General features: G+C 33.0%; 1 protein-coding gene across 2 annotated transcripts in view; it reads right to left on the bottom strand.

Annotated features, from left to right (window-relative positions):
* LOC136981617 (lysine-specific demethylase 3A-like) overlaps positions 1–15,549 on the bottom strand; it is a 63,239-nt gene that overhangs the window by 32,408 nt on the left and 15,282 nt on the right. For both annotated transcript variants that reach the window (XM_067277950.1, XM_067277958.1), the window contains one exon: positions 405–516. In XM_067277950.1, the coding sequence (XP_067134051.1) occupies positions 405–516 (112 nt within the window). The remainder of the gene's footprint in view (positions 1–404; positions 517–15,549) is intronic.

Below are 15,549 nucleotides of genomic sequence, written 5' to 3'. Positions count from 1 at the left end.
CCCCCAAACAGGAGATCATACTCAGAATATCGAACAATCGAAAAGTGAGTAAAAAACTCCTCTTTTTGTTGTTTTTTATTGTTTATTTCGGTGAAAAAATCCGTGGAGTCTGCAGAGAAATTCAAGATGGCGGCCGGATCTGCGGCCATCTTGAATGGAGGGAAAAATTTTTTCCCCGTCGCAGTCTCCAACGTAGGGAAAATTTTCTCTGGCCGCCATTTTGGATCCTAAGGTAACATTAACCAATCTTTTTATGGAAGTCGGGAGTTGATTTTAAAACATACCGACTCGGAAGTCGGGAGTAACATATTTTTCCGTTGACTCCCCATCCTTGTTATATATCAATATTAATATCTAAACAAATATGATATTATAATAAATGAAAAAATAAAATCAAAACTAACTTCAGGTTTCATTAAATATTGACATGATTGCTTCATTCCTTTTTTCTTTTGTTGCAGTGATGATGATGTACATGTAGATGTCCACTGGGAATTTATAGTGTGATCCGATGTCCTATAAGAAGTAAAAAAATTACATTATTATATAAAGAATCTGATTTTCATCAAATTAATTCATTTAAAAAATAAATTTTATATTAAGAAAATTATAATATTAATCTGATCATCAAATATAAATCATAAGCTAGATAAAAACATTTAATTTATTATTACATAAACTATTTTCAACAACTTGACCTAATCCTTTATTACATTTATATTTAACATTAAGATTTTTTAAATTAAAATTGCAAGAAATTTTATTTCTTTCAAGCCGGATAGAAGGAAAAAGCGGATTAAGGAAAAAGCGTGTTTTTTCCTTAATTTTATTAAATTATTAAATTTTATTTCTTTCAAGCCTGAAGTTAATATATTATTAACTTCAGGATATCTGACATCTGATAATGACAAATTTTAATTAATTTATTTTTTTGCAGTAGCCCAGATTATGCAAATGATCTTATTAACAATTCTTTCTATTTTTCATTCTTTGTATAATAATCCATTGTTTAATGTCCTAATCATATAACCACTTCTATCTTCTAGTTAATTTATCATAAAATTATATCATGAACTTATTATTATTGTCATCTTGTTGTGATTTATTTTTATTTACCTATACTCAGTGCTGTAATCAAAAACACAGCAGATGCTATGCCAATTTTTTACAGCATTTAAAACTGGTAACAGAAAGAAAAAAACAAGCAACTACTTATAAAAAATAATGATGATGTTTTGCTTTTTTGAAATTAAATTAAATTAATTAATTACCATAAATTCTCTGATTATATGAAAAATTGTATAACTAGAAGGTACATGATTTTTCCATGTAAAAATCATACAGTATATGGCATCTACTGCTATATACTTTCCACTGCAGTCCTGCCATTGCCTAATCTCTTGCTGATTATTCAACTATGCAGAATTAATCATATATTAATAAAGTGTTTACCATTTCAAACACCTGGTTTGTTTCTCAGTCTCTAGGTTGTGAATCTGGCAAATATATCAGCCTGTGGGTGAACAAGTTGTCATGAAATTTATTGATATTTTATTTGGATGAATTATCAAAATTTCAAATTAAATTTTTAATGACATTTACAATTATGAAATATTTTACTAACTTTAAAAATCCAATAATTTTTTTTTCTTTTATTGAGATAGTGTTCTATGATCTTTTAATCTAAAAATAATATTGAAATACAGCAAGCCTTCACTTAACATTTGTTGTTAAATTTTCTTCATAAACAGTTAAATTGTTTATATAAGTTGGGAAATAAATATTAGAGATTGCAAACACAATCCTATTAGAATAATATTAATCAAATTATATCTTGTTTATATCAATTAGTCTATGATAAAATTAGTTACTTTATGTGTGCTTCACTTACGTGTGATTTCACTTAATGTTGCAGTTTTCAAGTACCTATTGATTGAGGACTTGCTGTATTCAAAAGTAATTCTAAGGTTTGAAAGCTATTTCTGTTTCTTAATTTATATTAAATGTTATTTACAAATTATAAAAAAGTGCTTTATATTAATTTTATAAATTTATTTTCCCTTTTTCCAAGTTTTATATGCATTATAATGAAATAAGGTTGGTATGTATAGAGATACTTAACAGTTAAAATGCTTATATGAAATAGCAGTCAAGCAATGACTATTACTTATATAAGCATTATTATACACAAAATATAAACATTTATGCAAACAATGGTAAAAAATTAAAATTAACTCAAATTCTCCAAATATTTTATTGTTTTAGATTAAATAAGAAACTAATGGGGAATGAAATGTTCCCATTAGTTTTTAATCTAAAACAATTCTATCTTTAAAATGTTTATTAATCAACTTACTTTTAAAGTTAAGAAAAAATATTTCATTAAATATAAATGTCATTAAAATTTTATTTCATATTCTAAACCTTTATCCAAATGAAACATTAATTGGTTTTAGTTAATCATCATATCAAATATAAATGAAATAATTGGAATAAAGTTATGTAAAACTCTCTACAGCTTATTAATATAATATTTTAAAATTTATTACTTAATGCAGTAAATTGTATCAAAAGCTATAGTATACTAAAAGTTACAGAAATTAACAAAAAGCACAAATTAACAGCATATTTTTATAATTTCTTGAATGTGTTCTAACATTACATCTGATATATCAATTACCTTTTTTACATTCATGTAATTAAAATATTTTATGATACTAAAAAATTCCATAATAGTGGCAATCCTATAATATTTTCTATCCTTTTTTTTTAACTAAAAAGACATTATTATAAAAATTAATTGTTTATAGAAAAACAATAATAAGATCAAAAACATAATTTAAAATTATTGTCCTAGACTTTTACATTATGTTTTTTATTAATTTTTGGCCAAAAGTGTATTTGAAGAAATTACATAACTTGACAACTACTCCTAGGTAACCTATTATATACAGTAGAACGTTATTTATCCGAAAGCCGGTTATCTGAAAGCTTTCCAGTCGGATTGTGTCGTGCTGAATCGAACGTTTTTGATACTAGATTAACTTCTAAAGTATAATTTTTTTGTTTTTATATTTTTCAATATATTTATTTTGTTTGTACAAAATAAAGAAATAATTTTTAACGATACAATAGCCTCGATTATTATTATAAAAATTTTTGTTAGGCTTAAAATCGACGAAAATTCAACACAAAGCAACACGCAACGAAGAAAAATTTCAACATCAAATAGGTTAATATATTTTTTCATACATAATCGGTTATCCAAACAACCCCAGTCCCCAACTGATTCGGATAAACGACGCTCTACTGTAATTTATAAATGTATAAACTGCTATGTTATAACTATAACATATAATATCTTTAATAAGTGATATTAAAAATATCATATAATAAATATTTTAAAGAGACCTCTTAATTAACAACAACAATTCAATAATGTTGAAATATAAAGATTACTTTCATCATATACATCATGTCAAAAAAATGTTTCCCACCCTTGCAATGTTATATGAAAAGCCTTAAATATCTTTTAATTGGAAACAATGCTTTAGACATTTCATTCAAAACAAAGATTAAAAAGTAGAAATAAATTACACTGACATAGTTTTCTAATGCTTATGCTTAATGTAGCAGTTCAGTTTTTTGCCTCTCCTTCTTTTGATTTTTTTTGTAATGCAGTCTTTTCCTGTAATATGTAAACACCCAAAGAGAAGTGGAAATGTGTTGTGTTATCCAATATAACTAAAACAAAGTTTAAAAAACCCACAAAACTACAATTAGGAAAATACAGTACTTCTTTATATAGTACAGGTAGCCCTCGATTTACGCCACAGTTCCGTTCCTACAACAGCCGGCACAAATTGAATCAGTGTAAAATGAACCCATATTTACAGTGAGGAATAGGGTTAGGTTCTACGTAAGTAAAAAATAAGCAAATAATTTTGTTTATTAATACAATATAATGTGTGTCAAGTAAACCAGGGTTTTTTTAACATTAATGCCTATGTAAATCACCTGGGACCACAGAAAACTGACTACTTAAACAATGGTGTCTAGTTATACCTATGACGACTTATGCAGATATATATATATATATATATATATATATATCTGCATATATATATTATATATATATATATATAATATATATTATATATATATATATATATTTTGGCTGAAAACTTATTTTTATATAGCCATTCAAAGAATGTAGTTAAAATTCACTCACTTCTTTTGCACCAATTGAGAGCACTAGTTTTCCTTTCAGTGAAGATATGCCTAGTATGCATTGAAATTGATTGATGACAGTAAATAACACCAACAAACTATTATAATTACCAGCAAATAAAGTTTTTAATATTGTGAAATCCAGGATCTATTGGATTTTTCTAACGTATCCCCCCCGAATGACTCATAAACGAGCTTCGAAGTTTGTGGGATTTTAATAACCCTTCCTCTAAAAAGAAACCGTTCTCACAATGTAAAAACAAAGTTTACCATTACCAACCAATACTATAAATTGTTTTAATCCTGATGACACTTTTACCATCTAAACAATTGGTCTCGTGACATAATTTCTCACCGCAAAACTATAAAAGCCACTTCTCTACCCCCTCAGGGGGATTTGCTAGTCATCTTTCAAGCAGTGTACTTAGCTCCGGCCGTCAGAGTCAAGAAATTTTTGTGCCTACTTTGGATAATTCACGTCCAGAATCGGAGTATAAGTGTGACCTATTTTTACTTGGATATTGTGCCCTATAGTAATTGGATATTGGACGAATCTGTCTTCCACGGAATTAAAGGAGGAGGTATGCAACAGATATTGTAAACTCTCTCTCTCAGCCCCTTCTCTCACGAGACCATGCGTTGTACTCGTGTATTAGTTTTACTCCTAATAAACCTTTTGTTTTGTTATAAAATGGTGTCTTGCCTCGACTGTCGCCCACGCCTTATCATCGGCTCCACTGACCTCCTCCACTCGCATAACGCACATCCAACATAACCGCCAACAAGTGAGCGGGTCCACAACCGTCACCAGAAAGGGAGATACAACTTCCTCTTACCTCCCCCAAGATCTCACAATATACTTTGACAAGTACTTTTGATCCTAACTGGGATCTGCTTCAGGTCAAAACAGTCTATACAAAACCTTGAAATGCTTAAAGAGTAATTTTAAATTTTAAAATTGCTGTAACGATTAAATCTTTACATAAATACAAAAATTTTTTCTATGCATTACTATTGATGACAGGTCAGTATTTTTAAATGTCAACAAAATCTGCTTCCCTCTGAAAATACAGAAGAAACTGTGCTCTTGTAAAGATATTGCTTTTATTATGTGCATATGGTGTCAATTGGTTCCTGACTATGTCTCGCCATCCCTGACATAAACAAGGAGAGTCAGGAATAAGTTTCCATAGGCGAACACTTTCATGCACTGTGTTTCTTTCATCACAGGCGTCTGAGTGAAATACAGTAGGAGGACTGCAAATGTATTCTGGGAGATTGTTGGCACTGTTAATTTTTTATATTTTTATAAGTTTTTTAGGTTCTGTCAGAATCAAAAAGACTTTCTACTTTTTCTACAGATATTTACTATCCAAATATGTATAAATATTTTCATTCAGAACAAGATTCCAAGGGTAATGAGTAATAAAATTATGATTCCAATATACTTCTATATTACACAAAATATTCCTTATAAAATTCTAGAACAATTTTTATTTTTCCACTGATTAATAAATTACAGTAGAGCATCGATTATCCAACTTAATTGAGAACTGGGGTTGGTCGGATAACAGAAAAAACAGATAACTGAAAAGTATGAAAAAATACATTATTAGTATATCCCATGTAATTAGTATATTAGTATATAGCTATTAACCTACTTTGCCTTGAATTTTCATTGATGTTAAGCCTAACAAATTTTCTTTTAAATAACAATCGTCACTATTGTATCATTAAAAATTATTCGGGATACATATTTTACATAAAATAGGCCTATACATTAGAAAAACAAGTCCAAAATTTTCTTTTGCTTTACAGCTGACACTCGTTTTTTTGCCGCTAAATCTCACACACATTTTAAAAACAGCAATTGGATAGCATCGTTAAATAAAATTAAGCCTGATTTAAATACTGGCCTCCCTTTCATGGTCGAGCCAGTGTTGCCAGCTTAAACTGAAAATAATTATTTTCAGTTTAATGGGAGGGTATACCTACAGAAACAAGGGGTCCCCATGGGCTCACTGCTTTCTGCTGTATTGACGGAGGCAGGTTGAGCAAAGGGTCTTCAATTTCCTCCTCACGATAGCATACCCATTGTTATACCTCAGATATGTAGACGATATCCTTGTAGCTTGGCAGGACACGGAGGAGGATTTCCTCACCTTCAAAAGCTCACTCATGAAAGTTTATTCTACCATCAGCTTTACCTGGGAAAAAGAAAATGAAGGGGCTATTGCATTTTTAGATCTAAACATCGCCAAATCCCAGAGAGCTTTATCGTACTCCGTGTTCCATAAATTCAGCTGCTTACCACCTTTAATCCCTGTTACAGCATTCCAGCTGCAGCATTATGTTAATGCAGCTATCGCCCCATTAATTAGAAGGGCTTTTTGGTTAATGTTACCTTAGGATCCAAAATGGCGGCCAGGGAAATTTTTCCCTACTTCGGAGACTGCGACGAGGAAAAAATTTTTCCCTAGAGTCGCGACGTCGACGACGTGGGGAATTTTTCCCCGTTCGGTTTCTAACCTGCGTTCGACGTTGTCGAGTATCCTGTAACCTCGAAATGGAGACGGTAGTGTGTAAATTTGCGACGGTAGAGGGAGCCTTTTCGTGACGTCGTGCAAGAGTAAAATCGGCAGGAAATTCGTAGGTGTGTTACAAACGAATATGCAAATGCATGATCTGTGACGTGATTTCTGTTCATTTCTGGGCAATTTTATGCAAATCGACTAGTTTCCAGTTGGAATCGTTTACTGCTGTGTTGCGACGAATTGCGCATTGGATTAACTGCTGTGTTTTTTTTCGTAACGATATTTCATTCGCACACAAATTGCTATCGTTGAATATTTATTATTATTATTTCCTCCAGTATTAGTAAGTACTGTTATTTCTTTTATAACAATTTAATCCTAATAGTTAGAGCACCAAGTAATCAGAAATTAAGGAAAAAGCGTGTTTTTTCCCTATCCTTACCTCCCCTCATTTAGTTTATTGCCAATTGTTCGATAATGACTAGTTTTGCCGATTTGAGTTGTAACGACGAATTTTGGTCGAGATGCACTTCTTGTGATTTCTACAAGTTGGTGGAAGACGACTTTTCGGAGCTAGGTTTGCCTCCCCGTATCGATAACGCATTGAATTTTGCTGTAAAATTAGGCATACAGCCGACCGAGTCCGTTTGCATTCATTGCGATGAAGATAAGAATTGCTTCATATGTCAGGTGAACGACAGATCAAAAAACACTGTGAATTGGATCGTTTATAAATACGTGAATTCCGGCAGTACGATAATAACGGACGAATGGAAAGGATATATGCATATTGAAGACATAGAAGGAGTAGTGGTCGAACATAGAACTGTCAACGATTCGAAAAATTTCGTCGACCCCCAAACAGGAGATCATACTCAGAATATCGAACAATCGAAAAGTGAGTAAAAAACTCCTCTTTTTGTTGTTTTTTATTGTTTATTTCGGTGAAAAAATTCGTGGAGTCTGCAGAGAAATTCAAGATGGCGGCCGGATCTGCAGCCATCTTGAATGGAGGGAAAAATTTTTTCCCCGTCGCAGTCTCCAACGTAGGGAAAATTTTCTCTGGCCGCCATTTTGGATCCTAAGGTAACATTAACCGGCTTTTTTGTTATCTTCCAATCAAACAGCTGTCGACATTGAACTTAATGCCATTCACTCAGCAGTAAACGCGGCGGGGTACACTAATGCCAAGTACAGGTACGTCCTAAGCAAGGTCAAAAGATCGCTCTTTCCTCCCACGGCGTTACATGTTTCAAACGAATGCACGGTAGTCCTTCCTGCATTATCATTCTGTGGCCGAGTCACCACACGTATTTGCCGTGTTTTTAGGCAACACGCGCTCTTTCTACCAGTCTCCCCACGGCCAAATCTTAGGAGGCTACTGTGCAATGACAGGGATGCTACCTCCCTACTAGAGAGGTCTGGAGTTTATTCTATTCCATTGGAAAATACTGCATCCGGTATTCGCACCCACTACGTTGGTGTGACAACTAGAATGTTGGCTTGTCGTATTTCCGAGCACCAACTTTCCATCAGGGCAGGCAAAGGAGATACTGAACTAGCAAGAATGGTGTTACAGCACCTATACACCCCGCTATGGGACCAGGTGGTGATGCTCAGGCATTGTAATAACAGGAGCCGATTTGAAGGATGGAAATGGGGCTTAGTCAAGCTGATGCAGCAAGGTGCCTAAAAGTCTCAAGAATGGTGGTTTCACAGCTCTGCAAACAGTTTACAGTTAGAGGGGATAAGAGGGGATATCTCCAGAATTCCCATAGAAGGAGTCCAAGAGTTACCACACCACAAGATGACTGGTTTTTGAAAGTAACTGTCAAACTCAATAGAGGACTAACACACAAGATGCTTGCTTCTGAGCTTGAATCAGCCACAGAAAAAAGAATTTCTGTCAGAACTGTATTCAGAAGGCTTGCTGCTGTTGATCTTTATGCAAGACGCCTAGTTGTGTGTATTCCATTATCACCATTCCACAAAAAAGTGCACTTGAATTGGAGTCATCAACATCAAGACTAGACAGACCACAACTGGAGCAAAATTCTTTTCACAGATGAATCCTGCTTTAGCCTACAGAGTGATTCTCACCGATGCTTTATCTGGAGAGAGGCTGGAACACGATATACGCCATCAAACATAAGAGAAAAAGACAACTTTGGTGGAGGTGGTGTAATGGTCTGGGCAGGCATCTCTCTCACTAGGCACACCAAGCTCCATGTCTTTGAAGGAGGTACCTTAACAGGTCAAAGGTATTGCGATGAGATCCTTGAGCATTATATTCGTCCAATGGCTCACACAGAAGGCACGGATTTCGTTTTAATGGACAATAGTGCTTGTCTCACAGAGCAAACTTGGTGACTGAGTATCTTCAAGACGTTGGAATCCAAAGAAAGGACTGGCCATCCAGGTCTCCAGATTTGAACCCGATGGAGCATGCTTGGGATGCCCTCGGAAGATGGGTGGGAAGTCTCTGTCCCCCACCCAGAAACCTTGATGAGCTCAGGACTGCTCTCGAAAGAGAATAGACTTTAATTCCTAATGAATTGATCAATAACCTTGTAAAGAGTATGAGAAGCAGGTGTCTAGCATGTATTGCTGTAAGGGGTGGTCACACACCCTATTGAGTGAATAAATTTGTTATTTTAATAAAGTTTCTATTTTATTTTAAATTAAGAATAAAAAAAACACTTGTAACTTAACTTTTGTCCTCCAGTGTAGTTGGATAAATGTACTATAACATATTAAAAAAATTAAACAAATCAAAGATATATTGATACCTAATGGCAGATTTTTTGATTGCAAATTAAAAAGCACTACCTAACCAGTATATATCAATAATAAAAATTTCCAGAATATAAAAGCATGTGCAGAAAAACACAAAAAAATCAATATTATGCACATAGACACTGCTCATTTTCAATGTAAATATTAATGGAAATGGCCACAAAAAAGTGATTGTAATTTTCTTTTTTATATATATAAATTTCAACTGTGATGCACTAATAAACATGCTAATTAGTAAATTATTTTACAAAGGAATCAATATAAATCATATTAATCCAATAGACATTACAAATTTAATAAACAATGACATTCAAGAATGGGCAAAAAGAACATGCTACGACATCACAAACATGTCTACCAAAATTGAATGGTAATTCGCAAAACAAATTATTGGCATTATTATATACAAACATGAAGATGTTGAAAGACACTGAATCAAGTCACTAGCATGTCATCCTCTCTGGTAGTTCCTTACCAAAATCCATCATCTTCCAAAGATACTGATGCTGAATACAAAAATAAAGTGGCTTACTTTGATTGGAGAGCTGATACATTGAGAAAAAAATTACAGACAATACACAAATCAGTATACATGAGCAAAGCAATATGATTTTAATAACTGTGAAATGGAGTCATGAAATGGATACAGCAATTTCAGGACCATGATGAAAACAGTTGATGAAAAAAGTCAATAAAATGACAATTCAAAGAAGCCAATACTGGTTTGACTATTCATGACCATAACATACAGATATGGCATATAAAAATTATGCTAGTTTGGATTCACAATTTAAATTTATAGCTTCACACAAATAGATAAAAAATTTTGAGAGCAAGAATCCAGAAAGTAATAAAAAATTATAGCATTGGTTTCAAAGATGGCATCTGCTGCTACCAACCAGCTTCAGTTACTAGTACATAAATTTTCTGAGAAAACTAGAAATTATATAGATTACCTCACATATAAACTTGATTTGGTTTTCAATACTGATCAGTTTGGAACTAACTATGAGTTACTTGAAAATAGATCTCTTGCAACTGTTGAGCTACACAAAGTTCTTAAAACAGTTCAATCAGAACATGCAATTAAATGTAACTACATGCATCGCTTACATAGCGTAACCGAAAATGGTTTATGGACCCATGAGGGAAAAAAAAATTTTTTTGATTTTTCGGATGTTTTTTCAGTCCCCAAATTTTTTGAAAAATTTTTACCCGCGCGAAAAAATTTTATTGCGATTTTAATTAACCCTTAATGAGGGGCAATTAACACTTAATTGTTTTTTTATGGGATTTTTTTATGAACTTTATTCATCCTTCTAAAGTTCTAGCGCACCGATTTTACTTCGGTAAAGTTATTTAAAGCTATTTTCTGATGTAAAAAACAACATCCAATAGTTTTTTAATTTTTTTAATTAATAGATTTTTTTATAATTACGTGTAATTAAGTCGGGGGGGTCGGAAATTTCAATTAAAATCGTAATTAAAAAAAAAAATTTTGAAATATCCCTCCATCTAGTATTCACCCTACTTTTTACCCTTCTCCACCCGAGAGTTTCATGAGAATGTCCCGCGAAACACGACACCAGCTGTTCTCAAGGTCATCCAGCTGTGTAAACAATGACTCATCAGTGTCAAGTTTCGCGCTAAGGCGAGAAAAAGGAAATTGTACTTCGAAGCTTTTTCTTAAAAACTAAAATTATATAGATTACCTCACATATAAACTTGATTTGGTTTTCAATACTGATCAGTTTGGAACTAACTATGAGTTACTTGAAAATAGATCTCTTGCAACTGTTGAGCTACACAAAGTTCTTAAAACAGTTCAATCAGAACATGCAATTAAATGTAACTACATGACTACTACTCCTTTGATACCAATGCAGGGTAACTTGTACAAGATTGTTATGGTTACCAAGAGTGGTTTAATGAATAAAAACTGCTTCAATTTCAATATTCATGGAAAAAATTGAAGATGATGCATTAGCATATATAGATCAAAAAGCCGTATTAATAGTAGATCAGTGGACATCATGGAAAGACCATGTTGTGTTACAAATGCATTCACATTGAAAATATCCTAGATATTTTCAATGTGAATGCATCAAAAGAATAAAAATAAATAAAGTGCACATCACTCTGCCAGCCACTTGATGTCTATAGATTTTAAGATAGATTTTTTCAAATAAAAGATTTGATGAGAGCTGACACATCCTATTCTAATTCGATGACCAGACATAGTTGTATTCTAAAGAAATCATGCCTTAAAGCTTATTTCAATTGTATTTAATCAGTTCAGTTTGCTTCATTCCAATGGGTTTCACAATATTCTTTCAGTAAGGCCAAAATGAAATTGAGTAATTACATATCATTCAAAAGACCAATCAGCTTTTGTTTTAGATTTGGTTACAAGCCTTGAAGTGTCACTGACTGTCTATTGTCAGCAAAAATTCAGTGTGCTCGATGCTACAAATATATTTGCTTCATTCACTTACATTATAACTGGGTAAACCACAAACTTAAATATTATTATTGTGAATCTTATGTACTGTACATAGTATTCAAGGTGAATTAAATTCAATTATAGAGCTTTTTTAATGAATTTAATGAAAATTTTCTGTAAGATTTATTCAAATATTTCTGTTTCCTTTTTGAATGTGGAAAAATTAATTTTGTTTTATGAGTAATTAAAGTATGCTGCTTAATTTGCATTGAAAAACTTTCATTTATTGCATGTAAAAGTTGGACTTCCCTTGTTAGTGTGAGATCTGGAATTCCATTGGACTCAAAATCTTGGAATTCCATGGACTCAAAATTGTAATAATTTTTCCCTATTATAAACAACCTCAATAGAAAAATTTTCCTAGCCGAGAAAATATGTGTCCCTGGCCTGTAACTATCCATTGTTCTTACGCTGTGTACAGATCAGCTTGTAACTTAAGTTTATAGTTAGCGTCTGAATTCACCGCATTGTTTTAAATCCCGAGAACACCTATGGCCTGATCACATTCACGTGACCGATTTTCCCATCAAAAAGGTATATAAGATGCTTCCTTCCCCCCTCGGTGGAGTCGATCATCAACCGGTAGATAGAGGGTGTGCCTAAGATAATTAACGTCTCTCGCTCCGAATAATTAACGTCTCTTGCTCTAAAATAAGTAACGTCTCTGAATCCGAAAACTTTGGATATCCTACCGATTTGGCATACGGGTATAACGCTATAGAACAGCAGTGGGTGGTCAAAACGTGGCGCATTGGATGATTTCAAGTGGCGCTTCAGTCAGTTCTGAGCAACATTGCCAGATTTGGCTTCTTTACGATTAAGAATTATTACATAAAAAAATTAATTTTTTATAGTCTGTCTTGGCAAGTTCATTCGTTGCAATCTACTTTGCACATGAAATGAGCGTTCTCCACATAGTAAATTACAGTATATGCATGTATTTTGAATCTTGCGATCTTTATTTCCGATCAGTTTACAGGCGTGTAAATGGCCAAAAGCATTTATTGTGATTAAAGTTGTGATTAAAGAACAGACAAATCCAAGTTCCAAGCTGATCTCACTCTCAGTGCCAATAATTGTGGTCCAGAGTAATCTTCACCAAACAAGACTCTGGCAGCTATAGCACCATCATGAAGCGATCACCCTCTCTTAAAGGAGATCATTGCTGACTATTGTAAATTGGTGCTTCAATAAACTGGCATAAATTAATTAATTTAACTGCATGATTAAGTTATTCCTTTTTCTTCCCTAAGCGAAACAGATTTATTCTTATCTCTATTTATCAACCCCTAACAATGAATGTAAGATGGTATAAAAAGTGTTTGAGTTATATGGCGCATCTGAACTCATCTGTCAAAAAACTGGCACATGGTATGCAAAAGGTTGGCCACCCCTGCTATAGAACATTGGATTGTCTAAGAGGTATGGAACCCATCCATGTGAACTCTCTCTCTCTTTGCGTATTAGGGATATATATATATATATATATATGTGTGTGTGTGTGTGTGTGTGTGTGTGTGTGTGTGTGTGTGTGTGTGTGTGTGTGTGTGTTAGACGTTTGTAACGTTTTCTCTTGATTCCAGTAAATCATTATCATCCTGTTAACTGGTGTCTTGCTTGCCCGAATATTTGCATATCGCCTTACCACGACTCCACCTTCCCTCCCACACTTGACCGGATGAAAAAGTAGTCCCGTCCCTGTGGAAAACCCTACAGAAAAATAAGCCATCTCTGACTCATGGGCAAGTCCCTCCGACTTGTTAGCCGAAATTAGACGGCGGTCCAACTTTGTCGTACCTCCTCGGTACCCACATTAGTCTAATTTAAGTACAAAATTATATCTCAAAAAAGAATTACACTATGATGTTTTTCTCTTGTTTCAGGGTTTCTAACAAACAAAATGCTACAGATTAACCTTTCAACAGTGGGATAGTCAGGTATGGTGCTACCTCCAAAGTAGTGAAGAATAAACATGGGAAATTTTTAAATTATTTTTTCACATGTTTTTTTCTCATTACAGTTTTGGAAAAAGATTTTGTAAACAGTTATGTCTAGTAAAGAAACAGTCTTTTTTTTTATTGCTACATAATTCATTTCTTATATGAATTTTTTTTCGTGGTAGTTTTTGGCGATACCACCAAAAGAATTCAACAAATATATCCATCCCTCACCACTGCCACACGATAGTCCTTGACGGATATATCCGTCGGTCACTGCATAATATTTTATGTAATCCATTCCCTTGGCCTTAAGAACAGCACCAACTCTTCTTGGCATGGATTCCACTAATCTTGCAGTTATACTTTTATTAATTTTGGGCTATTCTTCTTTAACCAAATTGTACAAGATTTGAAGTTTATTGTTTTGCAATTTTTATGTCTTTAATACTGACCACAAGCATTCCAACTAGAATTGAGTCTGGAGGTTGTGGCCACCAGTCTAGTATTTTCTGGAGGAATATGCTTCTCCAGGATCTCACAATAGAGATCTTTGTTCATGATCCCATTCAAGATAAATTCAAAATTTCTTACACATCTCCAAAACATACAGTCACAAATCATTTTGTTACATCCTTCTTGTTTAACAGTTTTGACATTTTTTTTTCAAGGCTTCTCCTGTGTGCCTCAAAACTCTGACAATGCACTTTCTCCAAAAAGGCTCACTCTGGCCTCATCTATCCACAAAACTTATTTTCAGTCATTCATAGCAAAGTTTTGCTTGAGCTAGGCATTTCTTCATATGCAATTTTGAAACAGCAGCTTTTTTCTTACATGACAACTCATTAGATTACAAATATTCAATTGATTTCTGATTGTTTGATCACATACATATACTTGTCTCTCTGTTCATAAAATATTGTTTAGTTTTAGAGCTGATAAAACTGGATCTTTCTTTGCTTCTTGCAGCATTTTTATGTCCTCATGAAATGGCATTTTCCTTGGCTGTCCAGTTTTGCAAATTTATCACAGTTCCACAGGTTTTGCACTTTTTCACAAAACTTCTAATAGTATCCACACAAACACTAGTTAGCTGATGAATTTTTGTTATGCAAAACAATTTTTATTTTGTTGCTTGTGATAGCCTTTTTCTACCCATCTGCAGAAAGTAATTTTTGATTGATTTAAAATGTTAAAGCCAATATTACATTCTACTTCTATTTACTTTAGTACAATTTTCTAAACTGTTAGTAAATTTCTTTGCTTACACATTATACAATTTTTTTATAATGTGTAATTCTTTTCTGGAATAGGCACTTGCAAATCAAAAAATTAACCATGTCTAAATTTATGGAGGTTAGAAAATATATTTTAATATAGTGATTAATAAGGACTGGATTTATATGCATTTAAGAATGTGCATACATATGCATGTAACATGCTAGATATATGCAGTTATATGTACATTAAAATTCCTGAAATATGCTTTATGCATGTTAAAAGCACTAGCAATATACACTAAAATTTGTAAGTTGAAATGCATACATAC

The sequence above is a fragment of the Centruroides vittatus genome, unplaced genomic scaffold (assembly GCF_030686945.1).
Source record: "Centruroides vittatus isolate TY-2023 unplaced genomic scaffold, ASM3068694v2 contig_1168, whole genome shotgun sequence".
Classification (NCBI taxonomy): domain Eukaryota; kingdom Metazoa; phylum Arthropoda; class Arachnida; order Scorpiones; family Buthidae; genus Centruroides; species Centruroides vittatus.
This window is presented reverse-complemented; position numbering and strand designations above follow the sequence as displayed.